This window comes from Falco rusticolus, chromosome 7 (genome assembly GCF_015220075.1).
Source record: "Falco rusticolus isolate bFalRus1 chromosome 7, bFalRus1.pri, whole genome shotgun sequence".
Taxonomy (NCBI): domain Eukaryota; kingdom Metazoa; phylum Chordata; class Aves; order Falconiformes; family Falconidae; genus Falco; species Falco rusticolus.
Window position 1 is genome coordinate 54,018,258 of NC_051193.1, and position 26,051 is coordinate 54,044,308.

General features: G+C 37.6%; 1 protein-coding gene across 7 annotated transcripts in view; it reads left to right on the forward strand.

The window, feature by feature from the left end:
- Positions 1–945: 945 nt before the first annotated feature.
- The window catches only part of FSIP1 (fibrous sheath interacting protein 1), an 89,157-nt gene continuing 64,051 nt past the window's right edge, over positions 946–26,051 (forward strand). For 3 of the 7 annotated variants that reach the window (XM_037395461.1, XM_037395462.1, XM_037395457.1), the window contains exons 1-10: positions 946–1,019; positions 2,208–2,342; positions 3,679–3,868; positions 5,451–5,549; positions 6,955–7,127; positions 8,044–8,128; positions 11,431–11,529; positions 14,519–14,619; positions 15,338–15,445; positions 21,802–21,963. In XM_037395461.1, coding sequence (XP_037251358.1) covers positions 2,214–2,342; positions 3,679–3,868; positions 5,451–5,549; positions 6,955–7,127; positions 8,044–8,128; positions 11,431–11,529; positions 14,519–14,619; positions 15,338–15,445; positions 21,802–21,963 — 1,146 coding nt within the window. In that variant the 5' untranslated portion in view covers positions 946–1,019; positions 2,208–2,213. The other 4 variants (XM_037395460.1, XM_037395459.1, XM_037395458.1 and 1 more) reach the window with 4 other exon arrangements.

The following is a 26,051-nucleotide window of genomic DNA, read 5'->3' on the forward strand; positions in this document are numbered from 1 at the left end:
TTACACTCTCCTTAATTTAATTAATTAAAAATTTGATTAAATTCCCTATTACCAGCAAGTATTCAGGTAAAAAATGGTGACCACAATATTAAAGTTTTAATGAGTTTATTTAAAAGTCATCCAGCTATCCTTGTTTACAAGTAAACACGACACAATGTATGCAGGAGACTTGACAGACGACCAAAAAGAAGCAACAGTAACAGCACAGGTAACCTTCTTTACAAGGCTCAGTACCGTAACCACCTTCTGTCGGGTTAGACATTTCAAACCCGGCTCTTTCACTGAAGGGGGAAGGCAGCAGCAGGGAGAATTACGCTGCCGTGAAAACGGCTGCAACTCACGGCTATAAACACCCGCAGGTTTTAACACCGACTCTAAAGGCCCCCCTTGCTGAGCCCCCCGCCCCGGCCAGGCCCGAGCCCGGCGAGCACGCCCCGCCCCCCGGCAGCCCGTGCTTCAGCCTCCGCGGGCAGCGCTGCTCACTGAACCTGCCCCGTCTGAAGGCGCTCCTGCTCCCGCGCCCCCCCGCCGAGCCTCCCCAGGGCCCCGACACCCGCACCCGCAGGGAGGGCGCCATCCCCCTGCGTCCCGTCCAGGCGGCGCGCTCAGCCGGGCGCCGAGACCGGCTCCCCCGTTCTCGCGGCCCCGCCGCGCTGACCCGGGCGCTCTCAGCAGCGGTGCCAGCACCACCCAACTACCTGCGGGGAGGAGGGAGGACAAGGACGCTCTCTACGGAGCATTTGTCTCTCTCATGACGCAGAAGACAGGCTTCTGTGGGGTTACAGAATGGCTCAGACTTCCTAAGCAAGGGAAAGCTGGATGACAGTTGCATCCCTGTAAAAAAGCTAAGAACAACTCCCGCATTATCCCTCTTCTTCCCCCACCTCCCGATGGTACCGCCTCAATTGAAGGCGGAGCCATGCAGCTACCGCGAGAGTTCAGTGAGTTGGTCGTCATGGGAACGGCAGCGGCGGCGGCCCTGTTGCCACCGCTGGCCTCCGCGTTGCCGCCCTCCCGTGGTAAGGACGGGGCGGCCACGGGGGTGCCGGGCCCTGCCGGGGGTACCGGCCACAGGCCCTCCCGAGCGGGGAGGGGCGCCGCCCGCACTCCCGCCACGTGGGGCTGTGGGAGCTGCGGCTCTGCCGGACAGCAGCCCCGTCGGGGCAGCGCTCGGGGTTCCTCCTGCGGGCACGGGAAAGGGCGGGCTGCCCGGCTGCCGGTTGAAACCTCTTGTGAGATTATTGTTCGTGTGTGCGTTTGGTTTATTGTTCCTTTGGGGCCCACCTGTTGCTTATCGCTGGCTTCTTCGTTTATGTTACTTTGGGTCTTTTGCACTCACTTTTCCCCCCGCCCCGCGAAAGTGAAAGAAGCCCGTAACAGCCCTCGGGCGCCGCCGTTGGCAGAGGCCTGGGGGCGGCCCCGGCTCGCCCGAGGGTCGGTGGGCTCGGGGCTGCCCCCGCGGGCGGGGGCGGGGGCGCCGCTGCGGGAGCCGGGAGCGCTGGGGTGTCGCTGCCCGCTCTGCGCTCCCGCCGCTCCGCGCTGTGTCGCGTTACGGACCCGCAGACGGGAGGCGGCTTGTCCCGGTTTCTTGGACTGAAATAAACGTTTGTATTCATTTGGGCCTTCTGAAAATTACCAGTGCCTGTCACATACTCGCGTGTCTAGTTCACGTGAATTCACGCCGTTTTTTGCAGAAAGCCATGCGTTTCTGTTGTTAAAACTCAAAACTGAATTGGGACTGGGAAAGTGACTCTTTGGATTCAGGAGCTCCCTCCGCTTACAACTACCGACTATAAAAAGCTTTCGGCTGCTTTATCTGAGATGTTTACAATGTCTATAACATACCCTCACTCTTTTGTTGATGCCAACTTTGCCAGTCCCATGCTTTTTTTTTAAAAAAACAACCAGAGCTATGCAGTTTCCTTTGTTGTGAGATTACTTTTAATATTTAAGCCATTTGAAGTTTCTTTGACACTAAGCAAATTTGAATACTCTGATTGGCTTGATGATACGAATATGTTTTTGTACAAACATTAAAAAAATTATACTTGAGTGGCAAGCTAGGCTATTCTAGAAGAACCTCTCAAATTGCTAGAAAGGATTTGAAACTTTTTTAATCTGTATCTGAAACATTACTGTGCTTGTGTTGCTTTATTATGAAACCGACAGATTGGAAGGTTGTGTTTGTTTTTTTTTCCCAATTTTAGGTCATAATGGATGTTACAAGGGTGAGCTTGGATAAAATTTCAAGGAGGCCTGCATGTAGCTCAAGAGCCTGTCCTATCTGTAGATCTTTACATACATCCCTGGAATTATTAACACCAGAGCCATGTGTGCCAAAGGTAATTCTTTTCATTGGGTTAGAAACTCTATGCCTAATTCTTCTTAGTAGAATGCCAAAGAAGTAAGATTCTGCTTTTTAGCTTCATGTAGAGTTCTGGCTCTGCAGGTGTGCTGTAAGGGGTTATGGGAAAGTTCATGAATGTGGGGTGCTCCCTATGCATGCGTGGAATGATGTTTAATTTCATTTTTCTGAACCTGTGCTACTTTTATTTGCCACAAAAAGGGTTATTCAGTACTACAACCTAGAAAACATGGTTGTCTTTACAGTTAACCAGATTATTAAATAAACTCAATTTTAAGAAAAAAACTTTTGACATTCTGGTAACAATGTGTAGATACACAGCTATAGGCTGTTGATGCATAAGCCAGTATGTATATAATTCCACTTCCATCCCATTTGTGCTTTTAAATTTAAGTTGGAATAAAAAATATTTTGCTTATTAAAAGAAAGCATTTGAGCAATCCTCACAAGTTGAATTTTTGACTGTAAGGTGGTCTCAGGTTGTGTTTGAATCAAGTTTAAAAAAAATATTTCATAGTATTCCAAGAAATATGTCAGCTCCAGAGATTCAACGAAGTCCATTGGGAGTAGATGTTCATCCATCCTCTGAGCAAATTAATATTGGGTATTAACTTAATTTTGGGAATGGGATGTATGATATGGTTGTTGGGTTGTAGGAACTGGGACTTGGGAATTTGAGATTTAGATTGATTTTCTTGGATTAGTCCAATTGTATTGAACCTCTGTTCACCTGTCTGTAGAATGGGCTCATACCTAGATGCTTCACAGAAGTATTTTTTTTATAGGTTCACAGTCAGGTATTAAGGTTAGCATCAGATAACTCTGAATCCAAGTTCTGACCTAAGCATCATAGGCTATTACATGAAAATTTAATCTCTTGAGATTGAGTGAAGCAGAAGCTTTTCAGCCCTTTAAATTAGACTATAAATATAGTATGAGCAAGAGATTGGGATGCTACCTGGTGCAGAGCACTTACGGTGTCAGGAAATGGATGGTGCTGTTGTACACACAGACTCTGAACTAGTTGGCTGTGCCGTCTGCTGCAGCAGAAATGACGTACACCTTTGGAATCATTCCTTACCTTGGCAATTCCAAATCTGGCAGTCTGTGGAATGACGAGCTTGAGAATCAATGTGATATCTAAGAAACAGAACTCTGTATCAAATCTGAAAATGGTTCTTTTATTTAAGTACTCTGCAGTATTGTATAGAATTGTTGTTAGCCTTTGTGATGGTATATAATAAATTCCGATTATCTTTTTTTCCCCTGGAAGATTTCTATTTTTATGGTAGTAATTAATTTGCATTTCATAGGTTGATTCACCTGTCACTTTGGCTGCTAGTCATCAAAGAGGCAGTCTAGAAGACTGCTGTCCAGAAGAAAACAAAGGTGATGACAGAGAGAAATCTGATGTCAGGAAAGTAAGAACAGATCAGCAAACCATAGTGGAGAGTACAACCGTCTTTCTTCACATGTGTATACTGAAACCCAATGAGTTATCAGGTGTGGGAATGGCTAATGCTTTCTTGTGTTGTGGCTAGACCAAACATGATGTCTGTATAGTTTCAGTAAAATTTTGTTGATGGAGGCAAAAGAGGATGCAAATAGGTAAAATTCTAGAAGAGAAGGAAGTGTCAAAATCTATACCTTGACTTCTTTCAAAGATGGGATTCAGGATAGTGAAGAGAAGATGCCTGATGGAAAAGGACCTGGGGGTGCCGGTTGATGACCGGCTGAACATGTGCCAGCAGCGTGCCCAGGTGGCCCCAGCAGCATCCTGGCTTGTGTCTAAAAGAGTGTGGCCAGCAGGACCAGGGCAGTGATTGTCCCCCTGTACTCAGCACTGGTGAGGCCACATCTCGAATCCTGTGTTGTTTTGGGCCCCTCACTGCAAGAGGGACTTTGAGGTGCTGGAGTGTGTCCAGAGGACATTGAAGCTGGTGAAGGGTCTGGAGCACAAGTCTTATAAGGAGTGGCTGAGGGAACTGGGGTGTTCCAGCCTGGAGAGTAGGAGGCTCAGAGGGGACCTTATTGCTCTCTGCAACTACCTGAAAGGGGGTTGCAGGCAGCTGGGTGTCAGTCTCTTCTCCCAGATAACAGGCAACAAGACAAGAAGAAATGGCCCCAAGTGGCTCCTGGGGGAGGTTTAGCCTGGATATTAGGAAAAAATTCTTCACTGAAAGGGTGGTTAAGTGTTGGAACAGGCTGCCCAGGGAAGTGGTAGAATAAGAATTCCTGGGGATATTTAAAAAATGCATAGATGTGGTGCTTAGGGTCATGGTTTAGTGATGGACTTGTCAGTCCTGTGTTAACAGTTGGGCTCTATGATCTTAGAGGTCTTTTCCAACCTGAACGATTCTATAATTCTAAATGTGTTATTACTACTGTTGCCACTACAGCATATGTCTTGTGGCATCTAAGCTGTGACCCGCACCTTGGTGATTACCTCAAGGATCAGGACAAACCATGTGCATGTGTTCCATGGAACTGTCTTAGAAAGTGTTTTCAGTAAGGTGTTTTTATCAGACTTCACAGAGATCATGATCATTTGTTAGAGACTTTGTATCCTATTAATGGTCCACCAGTCCAAAAATTTGGAGATTATGGTTGTAAGTTATTGCATTTAACTGAACAATGCTAATACTAAGAATATAATTTAATATAAATATGCAGTATCTCGTTTTAATGAAAGCATTTTTAGAAGTGCTTCAAATGGCATTCTTGTGGAATTCTATAAATGGTAATAAATTAACTTTCTAGAACTTCTGGCTATTTAAAATCAGAGGAGCAAAGGCCGGTATGTGAAGCAGAAAGTTTGGATACCTTCTTCAAGTTTAGATAAAATTTCATGACAGAATTGGCGTCAAAAGAAATCCCTTGATTCCTGCTTCTGTGTTGAACATGAGTCCTGGTGTACTAGCACATACAGTTTTTTAAACAGTAACCCACTGCAAAGGCTCTGTGGTGATCCCTAACTGACAAAAATGTATTTTTGTTTCTTAATTGTTAACATTTCAAACAGTATATTTAAAAGTTTATCTTATGTCTATTTTATTGTGAAAAGCTTTTTCCTGTGTTCTTTCAGGATGTATCTTTGATTTGGATTCTGGAGATGATAGCATGGGAACACAGACTTTGGAATTCTGTGAACCTTCCCAAGGAAAACTAAGTAGTGCAAAAGCAGGTATTACTTTTCAGGTGTATAAAATGAACAGTGCAATAAAACCTTCCCTGTCTCCACCCCACCCACCTTTCATTAATCCTTCTAGGAGAGTTTGGGAGCATAGTGTATTTGAGTGTATATTATATAGTTATAAAAAAAATTACAAACTAAAAATGTATATGCATTATGATATTCAAGAAGTGTTGGATGAATTTTTTATTTAAAGGTTATTTTATTAAAGGATATTCACTTTCTCTAATGATATGGTAGTATTTGAGTTTTGGATAGATTCAGCCAAAAGGCAGAATCCAGTGGTGATTCTATCTAGTGCATCTGTGCTGGTCATCTGAGGTAATACTCATTGTTTCAGAACAGAAATTGGACATAACTCAACTTCAAAGCTTCACTCAGTAGTTTTAGGTTTGAATCAACTGCTGGGCTCAGGCCAGTTGGAATAAGTACTCTTTTTTTTTTTTTTTTTTAACTTCTGTCCTTGGGGCTTCCCTGGAGCTCAGTTAGATTTTTATAGCTCTCCCCTTGTTGTATTACTCATCTCTTTCATTGGTATGAAGTAGACCAATGCATCATAGTAAATGCCTGAGATCCATGGGTTTGTAAGGCATTTGACATCAAAAGACAAGAAAATGGAAATGTATTGCTGGACTCCAAAACTTGGAAGTCTCTGGGAACTGGACAGCACTACAAGTGTTTGCTCTTGCTATGAAAGCTAACTTTGACCAGAAGAGAGGGCAGAGCATGAGGATGCTATAGGAAGGGGAAAAGCCAAAAGTAATCAAAATTGTGATCTGCATGTTCAGGAAAAAAAAGAGGCAATAGAGAAATCTATTTTAATTAAATAATGGAACTTTCCATAATTTATCACTGCTTGTATTTCTCAAAACAACATTTTTCTAGAACCGATATCAGAATCTGTTTGGCTGAGATGTAAGTCAAGACTGAAACTTCTGTAAGATTTGAAAGTAGAGATATTACTGAGTCTCTCTCAACTCCAGAATTATTAGTTTTAATAAATGACATTTCAACAGGTATTCTACTGGTCAGGCTAAAGAAATTATTTCTGACTTTAAAGCTTATTTTGTCTGTAATTTTTGATGATACTGCAGAGATGTTGAAACTTTTCCATTATAAATTTGAATTTAATAACTTGCCCAAAATTCAGGGTCTCTTCCTCCCCCACACCATAACCAACTGTTGCAGCTCGGTTTGATTCAGCATTCTGTTATAAAGGTTTCTGTGTTTTTCCCTGCTACGAACTGGTTTAGAACTGAACATGATATATATGCTTGAGAATAATTGTACTCTTGTTTATGGTTTTTATCAAATTACTTGTACTGCTTTTTACTTTTGCTTTTTTAAAAATTTTGAAATGCTTCAAGCTAGCATTAATTTTAAGCATATTCTACAGCAAACTCTTCCAACCTGGAATATTCTGAAGAAACAGATGTAGATCCTCAGATTCAAGCATCTAGGAAGAAAATGAATGAACTTGACAAAATACTGGCAAAAATACATTTTAAAGAGAGAGCAATTAAAAACAAAGGCAAAGAAATGAGGGCAAAGCTCTGGGAAGAACTTCAGGTTAGAAGTGTTCTGCCTATTTTGTAAATAGTATACCTCAGAGTACTGTCTTCCAGGATTATCATATTTCACAGGCACATTGTTTTATTAAATAACTCAGTTGGCTGATCAAAGTGAATAAATGGATCTTAAAAAGTACCTTTGAATAGGTTTTAATATATTGGCTTGGCTGGCTTTGAAAGAAGGCTGTGGTCCTTAAAAACTGAGATGACCAACAGCCAAATACACGGCTGTCTAGATGTGGTTTACTAGCATAACTAGTGTTAATGCTTGAGCTTGCTACTTGCAGGTATGATAAGGCATGACAAGAGGTAATGCTTATGAACTCAGGACTTTTTATTCTGCTCTAGTGTGACCATTCTTAGGCCCATCTATTTCAGTACTGTCTGTTATTGAAGAAATTAGAGATGCTGCCTGAAGAAGCTGTAAAAATACTACAGCACAAATTTCTTCACATTATTCCTATCCTGGTCTCTGGCAGTTAAATATCAGTTTAAGCCTTGAAACATGAGAGTTAGTATTTCTTCTGAGATTAGGCATTGTACAATTTACGTGAGTACAAATGTCTGTTGTGAAGACATGACTGCAGTTGATTGGACTGCATCTTGTAGTTTCTGTGGATTTGGATTCAGAACCATATATACATCACAGAACTTTGTCCTGTGAAATGTGTTTTCATGTAAGAGACAATATATAACAGAGGCTCCACCATGTCTTTATCATAACTTTAGTATTGATTGTTCAGATAGTCTTGAGAAGAAAATAAAGTGTTAAGTAAATGTTGCCACTGAACAAGGAATTTTAATAGGGTCTGAGTTCATTAGACCTGATAAGCAGACAACATATTTTGCTTTACAGTATTTGAAGTGAATATATGTATGTATCTGTATATTTATGCTTTATTTCTTTTGAATAGTCTATCAGAACCACTGGAAGCCAGATGGAGGTAGAAAACACAAAACTTTTTTTAGCTTTGAACTCATCATGGCAGGATACAGCTAGTAAGTAAGAAAGAGAAGTAAGTCCCTGATATAATTATTGTTATAATTTTGATTTAATTTTGATATAATTATTGATATAATTTTGATTAAAACTCATATTTTTGTTGGATATTATAGAAATAAAGCTTTCAGACCCTTACAATAAAATAGTCTTCACATGTAAAAGTACATCAAGGAAATATTTGAAACATTAACTGAAATAATGTTTGCGTTATCACAAATGTAGAAGTTGTACTTTTAATTTTGTTTATAGAAACTGCATTTTTTCCAAAGAACTGGTGACTCTAGAAGGGTACAAATCCAGATAAATAAAGCTTGCATTTTGAAAGTTGATGGCAAACAGATATTTCAGGAAGGGTTCATGACTGATAACATCGATAAATTAATGATAGCAGGTATAGGGAAAGTTAAGAGTGGAAACCTGCTGAAAAACTTGACGTCTTTACCATTTTTGAATATTTGGCATTAAGTGAGGCATTCAAAATTGCTGTGGTAAACAAACAAAATTATGAAGTTACTGATGTGTGATTGCTGGTGGTCATAGAGGGTTTGTCAGGCTGGAGTACTTGGTGTAGGAAGGTCAGGCAATTAAAAAGTATTAGGCCTAAAAATGTTACTTAGAAGTTCTAAGGATGTGGGCCCTGCCACACATGTATCTTGGAGAACATTTTCATATGGAGATGGGTGAGAGAGTGAGAAGGATGCAATGTCAATATCATGGTAAGGATCTCATAATATGACAGGTCCAGAGGGAGGGGAGACCCCAAGCTTTTTTAGGAATTGTTAACAGAAGAACCAAAAGAATGGGACCAAATTATGATACAAACTACTGAGTTATATGTTGGAAAGTAATACAGGAAGATGCGTGCACAGCCCAAGTCTTGGAAAATGGTCCAAAAAGGAGTATGTGTCATTTACGTTAAATTTGATACTGATTATGTTGCATTTAATTCACTTCTAAAAGAATCTTAAGATTCAAAATGTGAGAGAGAATTTGAGTAAAAGGGATCATCAAATCATATAAAGTGTGATTCTAAGGAAAAGGTGTGAATATGAAACATGAACTTAGTTTTTTTTTATCAGCTTTTTTCCTGAGAATTCTAGGAGAAGAAGTTTAGGATAGATGGCAGTTATTTTAAAGCAAATGTTAAAGACATGCTAGCAGACTATTCCTAGGAAGAAAAGACCAGGAAGTCTGATAAGATAGTTTATGAGTTTTACCATGATATGACAATAAAGACAAAAATATTCAAAGTAGAAATGAACACACCAATAAAAATATTTTTTTTCATTTTACTCTTTTAATAAAAATAAATTCCATCTTAAATAGCATTTAAACCAGCAAATTCTATAGCTGTATTAAAAGCAGATAAATAACTAATGAAGGATTGAGTTCTTTAATAGGAAAAGTAAACATATAATGACACAGAGAAATGTGAAATGTGATACATAACAAAAAAAGACTATGATCAAAGTTACAGTGAATACCAATAATGTAAAACTATAGATAGAATTGCGAAAGAAAAGTTAAAAAACTACTTAGAAATGTTTTCTCTACTGAGTCGGAAGGACCCAATTCTGTTGGAGTTCTAAAGCCATTGAAGCGTGTTCTGACTGAAGTATTGATAACTTTCTTCAGGAACGCACAGAGGATGTGCATGCTCATAGAGACCTGGAAAAGGAAAACAGTGGGTATTTTTAAATGTCCTTTTTCTTTCTGTGCCTAGGATCCTGCTGCGGGAGACACTGGAACAAACTGTAGACATTCTGATCACAGTGTCTTTATGGGGAGGGGCAGGGGGAACAAAACCAGGCCGTGTCATACCTGCTCAAGTGTGGTTTTAAAAAAAATCTGCTGTTTGAATGCTCTGGTGCTGGAGTTCTCAGAGATGTGTCAGTCATATACACATTTTGCATCCTGTCCTTCATCAGTATACTTACTTCAGTTGAAAGGAAACCAAATTGTGGTGCATCTTGTTTTTTCTTGTTTGGAAGAGAACAAGGATTTGAGATCTGCATGGTTATTGTTGAGCAACAATCTCAACTTGAATGTTGGAAATATGTGCATAATAATGGCAGCAATGTGTGGTTAAAACATTTAAACAAAAATTATTACAAGGTAACCTTTTATTTCTGTGCTAAAGTTTGGGTTATTAAAGGAAGAACACAGAACTTGACATGTGTGATATTTAAGAAGTCTCCAGTAGGTGTCAGGGTATAGTAAAAAACCAGTAAGCAAGCAAGACTGGTTAATGAATTCGTGCTTCAATTCCTGTTTTATTTCAAAGGTAACTCCTTGCTGTAGAGATAATGCACATCAGATGGGTTCTGGTGTACCGTACAGGCAAAACTGCATAGTTTCGATTTATATTTTTCCTCCAGCTTGATCTTTATCTTGAGTTTTCTGTGACATGCCGGTGCCTTACTTTTCAGGAATTATTTATTTAAATGACTGCCCTGACAGCTACCCTGGTTGATACTGAAATGGAATGCAATTCATAATTTGTGTCCCAGCCTTTCAGGCATAAAAAAACCTGCTGACATACTCATGGCAAAAATGTAAATTAGGAGTTAAAGGGCCTTAAATTCATTCCTCCGTATTCTGTGTAACAAAACCACACTTTCGGTTGAATCGACTAAACTTCATTATTACAGGATGTTGGTTGTTTTTTTCATTGTGAAAAACACATTTTTCATATGTGATATATATGGTTCTTTGCAACAGAAGTCCTTTTCTATAAGTGGTTAAGTGTATAGACTGCAAGTTAATGGTCTAACTTATACTTTTCAGTTGATATGTGTCAAAATCAGTCATGATATTTTATTTGAGTAACTGAAATAACTCTTGCATGCTAGGATGTTTGAACACTTTTTTTCCCCCCTAGATTATAACCTTGACATAAGCCACTGGAAGTCTAATAATTCATGCACAGGCAGACACCAGCTGTGAAAACGTGGATACTTTATTCTCATTCAAAGTTCTAGATGACTTACCACATGGTGTCTGTAGAGGCTTTTGAACTTTAGGGCCTTGGGCTGTATCTTCTAGAATGCAATCATTTATTCTGTATGGGGACTAGTTGCTAAAAACAAAACACAGCCATGTGAAACAGCATAACTATTCATGAGACACCTTATACTTTCACCCTGTCTTTATTTCTTGAGAAATGTGGTGGTTATGTAACTTACCCAGGTAAATTCCTTTTAACTTTCACATGTGAGACCTTATAGTATGATACACATGAAACTAGATCTTCTTGAAATAAATTTTAATTAAATTTTACTGAAAAAATTCTTTGCAGATCCCTCCCATGCTAATGAAGATGAAATATGTACTTCAGTATTTCACACAGAAATTAATCCAGAAGATTATGATTGCCATGAAATCCACCATAATCATGGTAAGCTTTATTAATTGTGTAGTTTATATTTCGAGATATGGCAAAACAACATGTACAAGGGTTGATAAAGATGACTTGGCCTTTGTGGCTAGGCCAATGAAATCAGAAAAAGCAAGACTGCTTAGTGGAATGGCAACAGTTTTTATTTTACAAATGATAAAGGAGAATAATTTTTTGTGACTTATAAAATGTTTTATTTGATATGCTAAGAAAACTTACTTTTCTGTTTATAAAAATCTTCCATTGCAAAATGATGAGGTGTGTAACCGATTCATTGTAAAATGTATCATTGGTTCTTCACAGAAATTCTTTAAAAACTTGTCATTGCTGTTATTCTAAGGTACTGCAACTTTCATTAATAGGCTTATATTCAAGAAACCATCTAAAAATGAAGAGTGGTGCTGTGTACAGTTTCAACTGTTCTGTAACTTCTGTTTTTAGGGGAAATTTGTATGGACATTGTGAGAAACCTAGATCTTTGTACAACTTTATATTTTGTTATGGTGATTATTGTAAAGGCTGCATTGCTTTTATGGATTAAGTACTTTCTGGCAAAAATGAAACATCTGTACTGATTCTTTTAGACATCACTTGTTTATGTGCACCGTATAGAGGTTTCAGATGCTGGTACTAGTGTAGTGTGTCCAACATTTTAAAATAAATGGAATTGTGCTTTTGTGCCTCTGTTCTTTCCCTATTTGAAATTCAAATTTGTATGGTTGAGTAACTTCTCGCATGTGTTGTGACATAAGAAGAATAGCTTCAGCTGCCATTGCTATCAGCTGCAATTGTTTATTTCTTTGTCATCTACCATTCTATGTAAACAGAATGACTCTATCTTCCTGGTGACTGGCTAACATGACAAGGACATAATACACAGGCATTCCTTAAGGTTGAGCTATTGATGGCAGCAGAAACTCTGCACTTTTTAGAATGTGACTGTATGTTTTAATTCTTAAACCTGGACCTCAGCTCCCTTATCGTTTTATCAGTTGTCTTAGTTCATCAGTATGTTACCTCTGTGTTATTAAATGTTCTTCACACTGGGTCAGAGCAACACTGTGCTTTGATTTCTTTGTCTTCCTGCCATGTGTCTTCATTCCTCCCTTAAAACGAAGCTCAACTCTCAGCTTCCACCTTCACAATTTCTGAGTTGTGCTGGAGTGTACTTGAATAGCAATGGCAGGTTTCATTGCTAGTATGCAGGACAGCGATGACTTCTGAAGTTCCTGGTAGAGGCATGGTTGGGAGTTGCTGTTGTTTGCACCATTTTGAGATGTTCTACATTCTCCTGGTGTGGGAACACATGTAATGGAGAGAACTTAGAACAATAAATTATTGAACTGACTTTTACTATTTCTTCTGGAGACTTTTGATATAGTTTCTGAATAGCTAAGACATGTTTTTGGTGGCTTTTGGATGTCTAACAGTTGTCATAAGACAGACCCTGAACAAGAGGAGCTTAACTTGTGAAGAAGCATGTATTTATTAGTTTTATAATATTACTTTAGCAGCCTCATCAAGATTTGTACCAAATCTTTGAAATTTGTACCAAAGCTACCAAAACTCATATGCAAAATTTGTTGAGCTGCAGCCTCTCTTTTACTTACCCATGGCGATCTTCAGAGTATTCCTTGTCCCAGTGATCCCTGTATGTCCCTTCTTTATTGAATGTTCTGAGTTGTTCTGTGTGATACATCCCTCTAAAAAAAAAGCTTATTCTACATTAGAGTAGCTTAGAAGTAACGTTTCATGTATGTTGCATGTTGTGTTGGTGTTTGGTGTAGTGTTTTGCTCATTTCAGGATAGAAGTTGCCATATTTATATTGATTGGTAAATTCTTAAATGATCCAGTTCCTTGATAGATTCGGGATGTTACCCGGTAATGTTATAGATAGTTTGGAATGCTCTCAGTAAACAGTTGTGCATTTGAACTGTGACAGGGTGTTCTTGGTCAGATCCAACACCTCAGTCCTTTAGGGTTTACTTGCAATTTGAGAGTAAGTCTGGTTGGTAAGAATGTTACACAGATTTTTTTATCCATAGCGTGTAAAAGGATACATGAAATTTATTTAACAGCTTTGGGAGTCTGCTTTCAATCTCCTCACTCTGAGAAGTAGTTACTTCCATGTAAACTTCCGTAGTCTATCTTCTGTTATCTAACATGTTGAATTGGGGGGTTTTGTAGGCAAATACCCCACCTATTTTTCAATTCTCTACTTTCCATAAAAGTAAAATGTACCATGCCTACTTTTGAAGTAGTTTTTGAGACTTAGAAGTTGGTTGTATTTGCTTAGAATTTTTATTTAATATGATATATATTTGTTGTTTGTAAAGGGAATTGCTGTTTTAAAACTGGTAAAAGTCTCTGAAAAACAGAACTTGTACGCATTTTTGTATGATGGATAGAAACCCATTGTTGAAAAAAACCCATACATGTGATGTTGTCAGAATATCATGTGGCAGTTTAGTAGCTTTACAGCTCTATGATGAATTTTATTTTTAAAAAAAAATGTTTTATAAGCTGTGTTATAATAATATCAACTATATCATCTGTTCTTCAGCTGTTTTATTTTAAAAAATGTACTTGATATGTCTCCAAATAGTTCTGTGGTTTTCAAAAAAACTATTGTCTGATTTTGTACTGATGATAAAACTGAAACAATGATAGGGTTCAAAGGAATGCTGTGGCTTTTAAAGCCACCATGTTTAACATTTTTGAGGTCGGGAATCCAAAAGTATTTTAGCCTTTGCAACACTGAGTGATCTCATATAATAAAAGCTTAAAAGTGAGATTAGATTTTGACAATAGTTATGTTTTAAATATAGCAATATAGATTATATAAATAATGAAAACAGCATATAAAAGGTTTATCTATCCACTTTATATGTTTATTAAAGATTTAAATGGGATTGCTGTTATTATAGTGCTCATTGAATCAGAAAAGGAATGATCATAACTTAGCAACTTTTCTTCCTCAAACTTCAGATTACCCAAGTGAATTAGAAAGAAATGAATTTCTTAATCAAGCAGAAAACATGCATAGCAAAAATAAAGGCAATCAGGATTTCATTAAAAAGAACGTTGAGGTAAGCATTAAAGCATAACTTCATAAGCATTTTGGTAAATGTTAACTAAAAAATAGTATATAAGTATTTCTGAAGACTTTTTTTTAAACCAGGAACTTAAAAGCTAATTAGGCATAAATGAAAAAAAAACTTGCTGTAAAAAGTGTTGTTCATAGTGGAGTATTGTATAAGATAGTTCTCATCCTGAATGTTCATATTGGTGGGGATAATACTGCTTCTATGAATTTGCTAGAGTACTGGAAATAAAATTATTCTGTTTGTGCCTAGGTATAGCTTGTTTTGAAGGCAAATATCTCCTAAGACTTTCCTTAAATGTATTTCCCATGAAGTTAAAGGCAGGTGTTCTTATGCATAGGTATGCAGATTGTTCATGTATAGTAGGTGTGGGACCCTTATTTACAGAGGACTTCTGTATGACAGAAAATAGATGTCTTGATTTTCATGCCCCCCCCCCTTTTTTTTTTCTGTAAGACCTAGTAGCTATAATGATTTTTCATCCAATGAAAAATATCTGCCTTCCTGCTATGTCAAAGACTGTTACAAGATTATCAATTTATTATATGTAGGCTGCTAGATTTTTCTGTCAGAGGGATAATTTCTATTATGCCAATAAGCAAGATTTGGATGTTAATTTGACAAGCTTTAAAAATCTTTGTTCTGGTGCTGTTTGAGCTAATGGAGTTCTAAAGTCTGTTTTTTATTTTTCTAAATATTTCAGCTAGCAAAAGATCCAGGAAACCAGGTTGTTATGCTTGAGAGAGAAAGGAAAAGGCTAGTTGAACTATTGAAGGATACAGAAGATGGAATTGAATTTCAAGGTCTTGAGGTATGGCAACTTTAATTTGTCCGGTCCTGTTGTATTTGGCTTATTTTTGTCGTAAATCTAAATTTGATTTGATTTTAGTCCTACCATGAACTAATCTGCTGAGATGCGAGAGAATAGCTGAACAAATCCAATTGGCATTGTTTCCAAGAATGAATTTTCATTGGTGGCTTTGTTCATTTTACCAACACTTGGACACACTTGGCCTCAGAAAAATAGCAGAACTTAAAAGTTAGACACAGTGGAAGGAGCCTTAGAAGCACACTTAGAAGACAATGACCTGTTTTCTTTACATAAAAAGTGAAGTTGGGGCCTATCAATCTGAGTAGCTAGCCTCAGGTAGAAGGGCCAGCAACTACTTATAAAAAACTCCAAGAGTTTTGTGAGGACATGAACTTCAGAATGTAACAGTTGGGGAAATATGGAGCTTATGTGTCCATTTAGAAAGATAACATATCTTTGTGGAGCTTCCAACTCAGTCTTAAAAGTATACAGAAGAGCCAAAGTCTGCTTAAGTATTAGGCATTTATGCTTTAACGTAAAGTTGTTAAACAGCATACAGTCTGCATACTGCAGTGGATAGCAAGAGCTGAAGTAGATAGAAATACCTTTCCCCATAGAGAGTAAAAAAATGCTTGGTTGTCCCACCAGTCACAGCTTCTAGGAGAGTCTGTGCCACAAAATGATTCCCAGTAACATAAAGACATCAAACGGTCTTTTGATCTCCCAGTTACTAGCAGATGGTCTTTATTTCTTACTGCTTTGAGGGGACTATTATAGTGAAGGTGTTCTTGGGGCCTCTGTTTTTCAGAAGTGATCATAAGGCTGCCAGGATGGGAAGATAAAATTTAGTTTGAAAAATGAATTCTGCTAGGAACTTACAGTACTTTTTAACTATATATGTTATTAAACATGCTAAAGATACATGTTTTCACAGAATGAACATCCTCAAACATGTAAACTTGATATAATGCTTCAAGAAACCTGCATTTTAATAAACAAGAAGAAATATTGGGAAAATGCTTGCTTTGTGTCAAGAAATTAGATAATCATTCTAAATTGTTTTACATAAAGTGTACATTGTGACATCTATAGTTAATGTTACAAATTTTTTCACAGCATTTGTAAGTATACACTGAATCACAGTGCCTAAGAAGAAAGATGTGAACTCTGTGTAGAATGAACAAAATATATCCAAGGTCCTGTTTATGTTTAATGTATATAGCTAAAAATGATCTGGACTAAATTATTTTTCAGTATGTTAAATAAGAACTTAGGAGTGAGAGAAAGAAACAAAAGCAAATACAATGTATTATTTTTTAAAATTATCTCTTCCCCTATTTTATTTTGGGTTATTTTCTAATAAGGAGGTAAAGACATCCAAGAGGTGATTCTCTTCATTACTCTTTTCTAAAATGAGTCTAAAATCTGTCCTTATAAATTACCATTTCAGGATATGGGGTAGGGAGGTGAGCTCAAGATTATCATTATCTGAATCCAAACTGGTTATGGAAACAGAGAACTAACCAACCCATGGTTTGTGACCTTAAACAAATGTGCAATTTACCCAACTTCAGTGTGATTTCTAGATTGAAACTCATTTGGTCTGTGGTCCAAAACTTTAATCTAGGGAAACTAGTAAATGTACACTATGTTTTGGTATTTTCGGAGCTTTGTAGGGCAGATAAAAGTGGAGTCTGTCCATATCAGTCAGGAAAACCTAATGGACAAATTACTAAGATTATATAAATGTGCAGTATTTTAAAAGTAACTGTTCTTTCACAGTTAGTAACATAAAGTAGAAGCACAGAAGACATAACCTCTGCTGATCATTGGTATGCAAAGGTTTAAACTATCAGTCACAATGAGTACTTGTGTTCATGAGATTAAAAACTTCAACTTCTGTAAGATTGCACCAGTTTTCCTGTTGTCCTGATGTTTATTCCCTTGCTTTGCATAGCTTATTTAATATTTGTGGGCATGAACAGTAAGCTTGCAGGTTGACTTATTTATCTGTAAAATGCTCAGCAGTTAATGACATTGCACAGAGATGTTTGGCTTGGCAGGTGTGGTTTAGTGTTTAAGAAAATGCAGTGGAAATCTCTTTGGTCTAATGTAGACCTACTGGTTAGGAGAGTTGATTTTTATTGTACTTTTAATTTGTTGCGTATTAGAAGAACAAAGTTAAAGCTCACTGGATCATTATTTAATTATTTAATTAATCTTTTGTCTGCGCATTTAGGAGAAGATTCAAGGTATTCTATTAGATCTGCTTGCAACAAGTTTGGCATTATGATCCCATGTAAGGGTGAAAAAATATTCAGCTGAAATTGTACTTCAGCCTTTGAATAAGAATGAAGTGTAGGGAGAGGGTTGTGGTGTTGGGTTTGTGATGTTTTTTGTTTATTTATTTTGTTTTCCTCCTCTTGTTGGAAAGGTTGGTGTTTGATTAATTATACTGTCTCTTCTGTTCTTCTTTCCTGATCAAGGATGTGTTTCGATTTGAGGAGATGGTCCTTCATTTGATAAATATCAACATTTAAAGATCTGAAGATGTTTTAAACAGCCTTCTGTTAGTAAACATCATAGCATTCTGACCTAGAGAGGAGTGTCTTTTTTAAAATAATTTATTATTTTACGGATTGCAAAAGACTTCTCTCACAATACATAGTTTTTAGGTTTTCTTTTTCTTTAAGCTAGTGTCCTTGACAAAATTTAGAGGTACTTAACCAGAACAGGTAATGCAAATTCTGACTAGCAACGTATGCCTTTTTTTCCCCACTAATTCTCAAGGCATCAAGGCAACGGAAAAGTATAACACTTATCTAAATGTTTTATTTGATTCATGTCACTATCCTGTGGGCATGTATCTATAGAGATTTTACTGTTTATATCAAGTATTAAATAGATCACTACACAGGATATGTATGTTGCTGTATGTTCTTCATACAGTGGACAAGAATGGGAATGGTAGTTTGTGGATTAGTCTAGTCTGTACTAGATCATCTCTTTAAAGAAAACAGCTCTTAAGTCTACTGCCAAAGGAGAATAAAAGAAAGGATAATAGTTACTTAAACCTGTCTAGTCTGGAGATGGTTTCTTCCTCTCCCATATTTGAATTATATTATGGGTGAGGCATTTCCTGTGGCTGCTTTATAACAAAGATCATAAGGAAATTATCAGCTAATGAGTAATCTAGACTGCTTCAAGCTGGCCCAGGTAACTGTCCGGCTGATGGCCCCTTTCTCTGATTTCATTCTGCCTTTTAAAAAGCTGGTGCAACCACATTGGCTAAAGCAATGTTTTGGAGGTTATCAATCAAGGCAGAGCTGGCTGTGTTGTATGAATTCCTCTGTATAGTGGAACATGGATTAGATAACTTCATTTGACTTGTACTACTAAATATGTCAAATATCCAAACAGCAATTCTCACTTTTTTTAAAGAAGTGTTTTACGAGTATTTAAAATATTTTAGAAGTACATAATGATGCTGACCATCAAAGCTGTAGGGGTATAATTTGTTTCAGATGTTCCACAGTAATAAGCACTGACTGTGCTATTATAAAAGTATTGTTCTGAGTTAACACACGGGAAACATTGACAGGACAGAAGCTTATTTTCCAAGCAAAGTCATCTTGAAAATACAAAAGGGAATGTGTGAGTCCATTTAACCATGGAGTGAAGTGGCTACTGGAGTAATTTGGTTACTTGGAGCATGGGATATGAAAGCATGGGATATGGACACTGAGCTGTAACTAATGAGCCCAGCTGCAGTTTAACTGACTCCCGTACAGTCATTTTTGTGTGTTTGCACTGTGCTCTTCGTTAAGAGAAAGTAGTTAACATGGCACAAGTGTAGTACCACACTGGATACTTGTGTTATGATGGTCATTGTCCCATCTAAACAGATGCTTCCACAAAGCTGGCAAGCTTCTAGAGACATTTCTGAGTGGCTCTTCTTGAGTCGGGTCATGTCCAGTCAGGCTTACTAGTTGTGTCATCATCATACTTGTATGAGACAGCATTAGAAGAACTAATTATTTTTTTTCCCCACAAAAGAGATGACTCCCTTTTCTTTTTTTTTTTTAAATTTTATTTAGTATGGAGGTAATTTATGACAGGTGTTTGGGGTATGCTTTTTTCTTTTTGCAGCCAGTGTGCTTTAGGGTAGTGAGAATGAACCAGGAATGACCTCATAGCAGTGGTATTGTGATTAGAAGCTGATATTTCCTGCTCTTGTGTGGATGTGGCTGCTTGAGTAGCCAGAGGACTAATCTGGAAGCTGTAAAGGAGTGGTGGACATGAATCCCTTGCAAGACAGATGTTGAAGTCTCAGGGCAAGGTGCTGGCCTCCTTCTGTTAGGAAAAAGAAAGAAAACCAGCAATACACTCATGTCCTCTCCCCACACCCCTGCGCTGCCCTTCTGAGGTCTTACTTGGTGTTTCTTTGCAGTCAGGACAGAGATGTAATCTTCTAGTGTCATTCCTGGTGAATGGTGGTTGTGCAGACTTGCTTCCCTGAGTGTGAGACAGTAGTGCCAGGTTGCTGTGGAGAACCTGCAGCTGTTTGTGAATACAAGCTCATTTGTTTAAGTGGGCCAAGCTTACTCATAACATGCAACTGTCTGTGCTAGGAGCACATATTCATGTTGGTTAGTCAGATGTTACTGCTATCAAGAGGAAAAAGTCATGTAAAGCACAACCAGGAAAAGAACTCTGTGCTCTGTCTCTCCCAGTGTTTCTGTGATAGCACACTGAGGGTGGAGAAGGGCGGCAGCTACTTCTCTCAGAGCAGTTCCTTCACTTTCCTATGGATGCCATGTTTTCTTCTTTGGTGATACGTTGCAAGTGTCACATTATGTCTTGTATCCTCATTTTGAGATTTGGCTCCAGGTGGTTTCTTCCATAGCATGAACCTCTGCAGTTTCATTCCAAGTCTGGTTTTGATCAGGCTTTCTCTCTTTTTGACTCCTTATCAGATGGAAAGCAGTTGTCCTATTAGATATAGCTGCTGGTTTTATTTCCTTCTTTGACTTGCATGGGAGTCTGTTGCTTCCACTTCTTTCAGAGGACAGGAGGGAGTAGTGTACAGGTGTGATTGGGTGTGTACCGCAATAGGTGAGTCTCTGCATTTGCTGCCAGACTGTGAGATGCAGGTTCGTTGGGGGATTCTAACAAGATGTGTTCAGCGTGATTGAGAATGTCTCATTTTTATGCCTGTTGACTTGCATTTGTCTTTTAAAAAAGCAAAAAATATCTTGTTATCTCAAGTTCAGTATATGGTCAACTCTCTGTACAGTTCCTTGGACTTAAGCTGTAATATGGTGCCTCCAGGTACAAACAAGGAGTGCTGAGACACAAGGCATAACAGAAGTGATTTAGGATGATGTTGAGGACAGTGCAGTTTGAGGGCTGTGCTTTTCCACTTCCATATTAGCATTGAAGATGTGAGTGTATAGCATATTCTTTGTATATTGTGTCTTAGGACTGGTGGATCTATGTCTGCCATACACTTTCCTCCTCATCTCTATCTTCTCCTCCATCTTGCAGAAGAGCACAACACTCCTAAATTGATTTTCATGTCAGTGGCATCTAAAAATGATGCTTTCTGTGCAGCACTGAACAGCAAGGTCTATATGCAGGTTAGACCATGACAAGCAATTAGCCGTTCAAAAGGGAGCTGGGACTGCCATGCTGAACATACACAGAAATTGCAACAAGGGAAGAATTGGCATCCATGGAAGGGAGTTACGATATACATGGCCTGAGGCTGTTCTAAAGGTTTGACTTAAAAAAAAAAAAAGAGGTTAGCTATCCAAAGTGTCTCTCTTGGGCATAAGAGAACTTGATCAGGAGAGTTGCATACCTTCAGAAGAACGGATGGGGAACTTGGGACCTATCTGCTCTTTGGCATGGAGGCAAAGCATCTGGCTTTAAGCCATTTCATTTTGGGGCTTCCGAGTGGCTAGTCATTGAGGATACAGGCTTTGGACTTTTATAGAAATAAATAAAATAATAGCAGAAGTCTGTTTAGGTCAACACAACACCTTTTTTGCTGTGACATTTTAATAATGCATGTAGATGTAGATAAATGGATTTTAAATATGTATATTTAAGTTGCTGATTGGTTATATTTAAAAATGAAAAATTTATGTCTCTAATTTTTCTGTCCACATCTGCTTTTGAGTCTGCTAGGTGCATGAATATTTGGCAGATTTCAGCTATACACTGAGGTAGATGAAAACTATAATTTTGTTCTTAAGTACAGTTTATTTGAAAAATACACTTGATGTGTAATTGCCTTTACAATCTGTTTCCTGTGGGAATGAGGATTAAATATTTTCTGTATCTTTCAATAGGAGGATTTGTCTGGCTGGCTAGCACCAGGAGAAGGGTATACACCTGAACTGATGGATTTTCACCTAAATGAGATAGACATAAAGCTTCAAGTACTGCTATCGGATGGGGATTTTTCTGCAATTTCCAGCTCTTGCTCAAAACCTTCAAGCCAGATATATCAGGTATAGTACAGAACAGATTTTATGTTGCAGATTTCTTGTTTGAAGTGTGTGTTGAGATCTGATGTAAATGAAAATACAGCATGCCTCTATATTTGTAATTTTTTTTGTGTTTTTCTTTAGTATCGTCTGTTTGTTCTCAAATGTATGTGTTAAAAGTGAAATCTTTGGCTACGGAAATCATATGGAAAAATAATATGTTGCTATTTTAAGTGGTATATAATTCAAGGACTGTCTTGTTTTTAACATTTGTTGATTCCACACTTTCAATAAGAAATTTAATATGCAGGAATTGGTAACTCAGATGTTTTTTTAACTGCATGAGGGCCTCAGTGGTTTAGTGAGTATAGCAAGACATTGCCCATGATAATTCAGCTTTGGGAATTAGAATTAGTTTTTTTTAATCTCTGGATTCCAAAAATGCCTCTTATGGTCTGAAAGATAAAGAAGTGATGAATAAGCAATGTTGAAGACTGTAGAAAATAGATTGAAATTGTATGGCCTTTGTCTTTCCCCCTTGCTAGCAGTGTTAAGAACCTGTGAGGTCACAGCCCTGAGAAATGATTGTTTTAATTTTGTGCATAGATGACTCCAGTTTATCCCCTGCCGCAGTAATGTTGCCCCTGCTATAATGGGGGAAATAAAGATGAAATACCACCATTCTTATTTTGCACTAATTTGCAAAAGACTTGTTTACTTCTGTAAAATTTAAAGTTTATAGCCAAAACAGGTATATCATAGTGTAAGAGTGTACATTGGCAAAACTGTGTTTTTAGTTGCTGGTGTATGAGAAACACACTTTTTTGTATGAAAAACATCTCTTTGAATGGCTAAAATACCTGTGCGTTTTTTTTCTTTTTCTAAAGACACTTTAATGTCATTTTTTTGTATTGACTTCTTTCTGAACTTCAGGTTTTGTTTTACTTATAGTAGTATTTGCTGTTGCTCTTGACAGTTCCCGAGGAGTCGCATCTTGATGTTGATAACTAACCAAGTGGGATATTTAATGTGTGAGACGTGACCCCCTCTAGTGGTTAATGGCTTAGGGAAGTGCAGTTACCCGGTAACCAGGTTCAGGGACCTGAGCTTGCCGATGATTGCTGCTGGATTTGTGTTCGCGGTTGTGAGACATCAGCTTGAAGTTAATGCGACTGCCTATGATAATGAGCTCTCTTTGGGCACATTTGTCCAAGTGGTGGTTGTTGCTTCCTTTTCGGGTAAAAGCTGAGACGTATTTGAATAGAAACTTGGCATTTATGTGTATGCTTATTAAAGAGTAATGCGTTATCTTTTTGAATAGTGTTAAACTTAACAACCAAAAAGAGATCATTAATTCTGTAATTTGCCCTTCATTAGTGAAAAGCAGTTGCCCTTCAACTTTTGCTTTGCAGCATGTGAAGGGTTTTCAGACACTGTAGTTCCAGGAAACACAGGATTCCATTTGTCTTTTTTTTTTAAATTTTTTAGTTTTTTGTTGTTGTTGTTCAGATAAGCTTAAGCATGTGAGTCATTTTAATAAAGGCTGCCAAAGAATAGGACTATTTAAAGGTGGTTTTATAAATTTAGAGAAAGAGCTAAGCAGAAGAAATATAAATTGAATTGAGTAGGAGGCTTTACTTGTTTAAAACTGGATTTATAAAGACACTAATTGCATAAATGCAAAACTAATGTAAAAAAACCCGACAAAATAAACAATAAAAGCAGACCCTCCCACTCTGCAGCTCTCTAATTCCAGAAGTGTCTTGAGTTCCAGGTGCCTTCCCAGTTGACTCCAAAATCCCGGAGGTGCCTTCATTCCTGTTTCTTTGCTTGTCCAGAGCTGCTCCTCTCAGCAGAGGACAGGGTGTCTAGTGCTTGTCTTAGTTTCATTGTGGTCCAGATTTTAGGCAAGCCAGTGTTAAGTTCTTCATGAAGTCTGATTCGATAGGTGCAATCTGCTTGTATCTAGCACTGTTCATATTTACATAGAATTTCAGCTGTTAACTTTTTTTTTTTTTTTTTTTTTGGGTGGTAAGTGGAGGATTAAATAGTTGTCTGATCTTCTGATCTTGACAGCCTACTGTGGAAACTTCATACCGGGTCTAGCCTTTAGTCCTGTGTTCTAGGTTATGGGTTTTTTTTGTTTTGGTAGGTAAAAAAATCACTTTTCATACATAGCAATAAAAACAGGTCAAGTTCTGAATTTGGTTATGTGAGTTAAATCTCAACACCTTTTGCTTTCAAATTCCTTTAACAGTTGCTTTTTCAAAAAAACAGGAAGTAATGTGCAGTGGTAGCTGAGAAATTAATGACTATTTTGAGTTTAGAGAGCTTGTCAAAAGACAGGAAAAATTACCTTTTTTTTTTTTTTTTCAAGAAATTGTTCTAAGTTCATTGCAGCTCATGGCTATTTTAAAACAGGCTTGTTTATCATGATCAATATCCCCTAATATTGTTATAAAATGGAAGTTTTAATTAATTTGCTTTTTAAAAAACTTGTTCTTGAAACATCTGGTATCTGGTATCAGAAAATAGGTAGGTCACAAAAAGATACTAGAATTCTTTGTAATCAATGTCTTTTGAGTTACCTGAACAAAGGCAACTGATACCCTACCAGAAAGGGTCTGAGGAAATAAATTGAATGATGGCTTTTGCTAAAAGAAGGTATTGTATTGTGATATGTTAGCATGAATGCCTCATGCAAGACAAAGGCACTAAGAGTTCTGGTCGTCTGCACTTTGTTGGGTTTAATTTCCAGCGTTTAATGGCAAGACTTTCAATTTTCTTCAATTGACCACAGCAACTAAAGGAGGAAGTAAATGAGCTGTCAGCACTAGAAGGCTGTTACACTCTGTAAAAGCAGTTAGAAGTGGGACACATTTAACTTACTAATAGAATGAATTAAATAAGTGGCAATTATCCTTAGTTATTCACCCTCACACATATTCTGTGAACACTGTGAAAGTCAAAATATTTGTTGGTGAGACTGGGAATTTGTAGTATTCAAAACTGATAGTGCTAGTCTAGTATTGTTGAAGTCTAAGATAAATTTCTATTGATTTCTTTTATTCAGAGTTTCAGCTTAGATTGTATCACTGCTTTTCCTCTAACAGAGGTAAATTCCATGAACCTAATTGCTAGATAAAGATGTTTGCACAGATGCAATTGGGGTGCAAATTTGAATGCACTGCAATACTGGTTTCTTAGGAATTTGTTTTTTTTAAAGTTTGGCTTTTTAAATTAAGGTGCCAGGAGAGGGCTGAAAAAAATCCTGAATGCACAGAATTTATTTTGAATGAGTCTAGTTGTTATGGGACACAAGTCTGATTTGGAACATGGATGTCCTTTCCTTTGGAGATGAGGCTGATGTAAGTGACATTAATCTTTCTTTTAAAAATTTGTGCTGAAATTCATTCTGATTTCCCTGAATCCAGATATGGATTTCATCTGTTGTGGTGGAGAAGGATATAATGCATTAGTGATGGTGAGCATTGGGAAAAATTGTTAGTGTGTAAATCATCTGCTTGTATTTTCCTTTATAATTTAGAAGTAATTAAAATTAGCTTAGTGTTGTGTATCATAAAGCTATGCACTCTTTTCCTCTAAGAATTGCATTAGGTATAACTTTCAAAATGCGAATACTTGATCACCACTGGCTCAATGGGAGAGCTGCCTTCTGCCACAGATAGATGCTTTGGCAGGGTATAGGAACTATGCTCTGACTTCGAAATCTTTAACAACTGACTTTAATTATCCTACAGTACCATAACTGAGCTGTTACAGATTCATCTTTTTGTGCAATGAGTCCAGCTGGATTCAGAATGCTTTTCCATGACTAATGTTCTCTTTTACATGGAAATGTTTCTCATCAGAACTGTATTTCTCTCTGAAACATTTCTTTGTTCTGATGCCAACTTAATTAAATATTTAAAAATGCTTCTGTCTTATTTAATATTTCTGGGGAAGAACAAATTGAGTTGAATGTAATCCTGAAAGAGACATGAAAATGGTAGGATGAAGAATATGAAGTGTAAGACTGTGTGTGGAGTACAGTTACCAGCTTGAAAAACAGGGAAACTACCTGAAAATAAAAGAAAACGGAGATGGTATTT